This window comes from Myotis brandtii, unplaced genomic scaffold (assembly GCF_000412655.1).
Source record: "Myotis brandtii unplaced genomic scaffold, ASM41265v1 scaffold793, whole genome shotgun sequence".
NCBI lineage: Eukaryota > Metazoa > Chordata > Mammalia > Chiroptera > Vespertilionidae > Myotis > Myotis brandtii.
Window position 1 is genome coordinate 158,235 of NW_005371193.1, and position 4,258 is coordinate 162,492.

At 39.7% G+C, this 4,258-nt stretch overlaps 1 protein-coding gene across 3 annotated transcripts in view; it reads left to right on the forward strand.

Annotated features, from left to right (window-relative positions):
- BBOF1 (basal body orientation factor 1) overlaps window positions 1-4,258 on the forward strand; it is a 49,623-nt gene that overhangs the window by 27,165 nt on the left and 18,200 nt on the right. For all 3 annotated transcript variants that reach the window (XM_005883556.2, XM_014531176.1, XM_014531178.1), the window contains exons 5-7: window positions 1,665-1,745; window positions 2,565-2,635; window positions 3,308-3,452. In XM_005883556.2, coding sequence (XP_005883618.2) covers window positions 1,665-1,745; window positions 2,565-2,635; window positions 3,308-3,452 — 297 coding nt within the window. The remainder of the gene's footprint in view (window positions 1-1,664; window positions 1,746-2,564; window positions 2,636-3,307; window positions 3,453-4,258) is intronic.

The window sequence follows — 4,258 nt, forward strand, 5'->3', positions numbered from 1 at the left end:
TGTGTGTGTGTGTGTGTGTGTGTGTGTGTGTGTGTGTGTGTGTGTGAGAGAGAGAGAGAGAGAGAGAGAGAGAGAGAGAGAGAGAGTTTATTACCACCAAGCCAGCAATGCAAGAAATCTATTTTTAAAATTTTTTACAAAAATGAGGTCATGATGTACAAATTGTTTGTTAACCTGATTTTTGTGAACATTTATATATTGTGAGCATTTTTTCAATGCCATTACATATTTTTTCTGTAAAATCTTGTGACTAGAAAAATGAAATTCTATTGAGTAAATGTATCATGATTTATTAATTGGTCCCTTGTTGTTGGACATTTTTATTTTTTTAATTTTAAAAAAATATATTTTTATTGATTTCAGAGAGGAAGGGAGAGGGAGAGAGAGAAACATCAATGGTGAGAGAGAATCATTGATCAGCTGCCTCCTGCATGCCTCCTACTGGGGATTGGGCCACAATCTGGTCATATTCCCTGACCTGAGTGGAACCCTTATCTCCTGGTTCATAGGTCATTGCTCAAGGACTGAACCACACTGGCCAGGTGAGATCATAGCTTTAAATTAGCTCTACTTTCTTTACCTAGAAGAATTTTATTTCATTTTTGTCCAGCTGGCATGACTCAGTGGTTGAGCATTGACCTATGAGCCAGGAGGTCATGGTCAGGGCACATGCCTGGGTTGTGGGTTCAATTCCCAGAGTGGGGCATGCAGGAGGAAGCCAATAAATGATTCTCTCTCATTATTGATGTTTCTATCTCTCTCTCCCTTCATCTCTTTTATTATATACTAGAGGCCTGATGCACAAAGATTCATGCAAGAATGGGCCTTCCTTCCTCTGGCTGCTGGCACCGCCTTCAGTCCGGACTGGAGCCACCTTTCCAACTTCCCAAGCTGCCCAGAGGCCCAGAGTGGCTGGGGTGGTGCTGAATGCCTGTGTTGTCACCATGGCGACGATGCAAGCATCCCACCCCAGACACTCAGCGGCTGCATATGCAAATTAACCTGCCATCTTAGTTGGGTTAATTTTCATACTCCTGATTGGCTGGTGGCATTGCAAAGGTATGGTCAATTTGCATATTTCTCCTTTATTAGTGTAGATAGTTTTAGAGGACAGAATGATTCATCTGTGGGAATCATAAGGAGATGTTTTTTAAGATCAATACTAAGAAGAATTTTCTAAAAATAAGAACTATTAAAGGTCAGCTTAGTGAATTAATAGGATTTGAACTAATGATATTCTGTTTCTAAATGTTCTTCTCATAGAGATTTTTATATTAATTGAGAGATTATATAGTCTGACTCCTCAGGTCTCTTTCAATTGTAAAATATGATTCTGTGTGTCCACATGGTTAAAATGAAAGATATTTAGAAAATATGATTATGAGGATAACTTGTCTGAATGTTTTGAGAACTGTTATTCATGAAAGGTTTTTTAGGAACTCAATACTGATCATGTAAATCTAGAGAAGATTGGGGGAAATATAGTACTCACAGGCAAAGACTTGGAGTTTTTCTGTGTGTTCAGGATTAAGAGGTAAAGTATAACAGAAAATGTTTCTTTACTGAGAATTTCCTAGGAATATGCCTCAATCAACCCCAATTTCATTTCCTATTGACCAGGTTTTCTGTTGTTGTTGTCTTTTTGTTTTGCTATTTTAATTTAGCTGAAGGAGAATTTAAGGAACACAGAGCGGAAACACCAAGAGACGCTTAGAAAATTGGAAAACAGGTTTTTTAAAGAAAAGGTATGACATATTAAGGTTAACTTAAAATTCTTTCATTTACCAGAACAACATAAATGTATTTACATGCATTCTGAGATATCAACCTTCCATTTGGTACCTTGTTAGTTTTGTTTTGTTTTTTATAAAATCACAGTAGAATAAAAAATAGGGAAAATAAAACCTATTTTAGATATCTCAATGTGTAGTCTTTTTTCCCTTCCCAGTTAGAGATTCTTGAAACCCCCAAGTGAGATTGTCATCTTACCAATGCTTTCAGACATATCTCCCTCAGTTTGGTGTTTCCCTGGTGGAACTAAAGATGCATGTACCTCACTATATAGGGGAGGTGGGATTGGAGTGGTCACTCTGGTACACATGATGTACATTTTGATTATTATTATTGTTTGGGTCCAATCATAGTATGTAATCTCCATGAGAGCAGGGACCCTATCTGTTTTGTTCACCACAGAATCTCCAGTGTTTAAAAAACCTGGTATACTATTATTGCCCCATAGGAATTCGTTGAATGAATGAATAACGACTCTCATCCCTCTCATAGATACTGACTCTCCTCATTTATTTAGCAGAAATTTCTCTCAGCTCTGCTTTGCCATACTAATGTGGAATTTTTTTCCTATTTATTTGTCATGTTGTTTCTTTAAATGAGATTGGGAGGTACCCTAAGGTTCCTGTATTCACATTATTCTTCTCATAGGTGGAGTTCACATCAGGTCATGTGGACAGGAGTATTTTGACATTATAAAATACTTAACTTTTTGATGTGTAAATTTGTTGTTAGAAATATAACTCTGTATTAAAACAGACTATTTTCTTCTTTAGCACCGACTAGAACAGGAAGCTGAAAAGAAGGTAATAATGCTGGCAGAGAGAGCCCATCATGAAGCTGTTGTGTAAGAGACTGCTGCCATTCTCCCCTTTTTAATAGCTTCTCTTACTTCTTTCAAGTTTGTTTTGTTCTTATCATGTTGTCTTCCTACTTCTCTCCTGGTTTGCTTTCTTTGAATTTTTTGGCTTATTTTCCCTCACTGTTTCCATAAAGAAAACTTTGTGTTTTCACCCTCTTCCTCTCCACCCTTTTTGTAGCAGCATCATGTGCAGGTAAGAACCTGGGCTTTGAAATTAGACTGGTTCTCAACACATATACCAATGGACTATGGTAGATTCCTTAATTTTTTGAAATTAAATTTCTTTATCTACAAAATGGGGTTAATACCTTAACCCCATTTTTTGGCCCAGTGGATAGAGTGTCGGCCTGTGACTGAAGGGTCCCAGGTTTGATCTGGTCAAGGGTACATGCCTGCATTTCGGGCTCGGTTCCCAGTAGGGGGCGTGCAGGAGACAGCCAATCGATGATTCTCTCTCATCATTGATGTTTCTATCTCTCCCTCTCCCTTCCTCTCTGAAATCAGTAAAAATATGTTTTTAAAAAATGAGGTTAATAATAGCAACCTGTCAGGGTTGTCCTTATCATTAATTTGGGGGGATAAAGCAATAATTGTCCTAGTTTGGTAATATCTGAAACTTAGACCTCTGTTTTGAAATCTTGTGTCTCTCTATTTCAGGCAATTGAACAGTGCTGGAAGAGCTGTTTTTAAAGAGAATGTTTCTCTCCAGAAAGCTCTTGACTATCACCTGAAGGAAGCTGATGCTCTACAAAAACAATCTGCGAAGTTGCTAGAGTCTAAAACTTCCCTTTTATATCAAAAGGTTCCAATTCTCTTTTAGACTTTGCTTCCTATCTTTTTAAAAAATATGTTCTTACTGATTTCAAAGAGAGGAAGGTAGAGGGAGAGAGAAATAGAAATATCAATGATGAGAATCATTGATCAGCTGCCTCCTGCATGCCCCCTGCTGGGGATCTAGCCTGAAACCCAGGTATGTGCCTGACTGGGAATTGAACTATGACCTCCTGGTTCATGAGTCTAGCTCAACCACTGAGCCACACTGGCAGGGCCCTATCTTTTTTTTTTTAAGGATTAAGTTGATAAGTACTAAGCATCCTATCTAATAATAGACAAACATGGTAATTGACTGTACCTTCGCTACACCTCCCATTGGCTAATCAGCACGATATGCAAATTAACTGCCAACAAAGATGGCGGCTAATTTGCATACCGCAGGCAGGGTGGGACAGCGCGAGCTGCCAGCGCGCTGCTATCCAGTGCAGCCCCGCCCCAGAAGCCCCAGGAGCCAGGCCTGCCTTGCCACCCAGGACCAGATCGATCCGCGGGTCCCGGGCGGCAAGCTAGCCTGGCCCCAGAAGCCCCAGGAGCTGGCCCTGCCTTGCCGCCTAGGACTCCATTGATCGGCAGGTCCTGGGTGGCAAGGCAGCCCCGCCCCAGAAGCCCCAGGAGCCGCCTGATATGGTAGTAACTCTATCAGTAAGCACTCTGAAAGTCAGTGGTGTAAATGCACCAATTAAAAGACAGATTATGAGGGTGAATCAAAAACAAAACCCACTTTAAATATAAAGACACATATAGATTAAAAGTAAATGAATTAAGCTGCAGCCT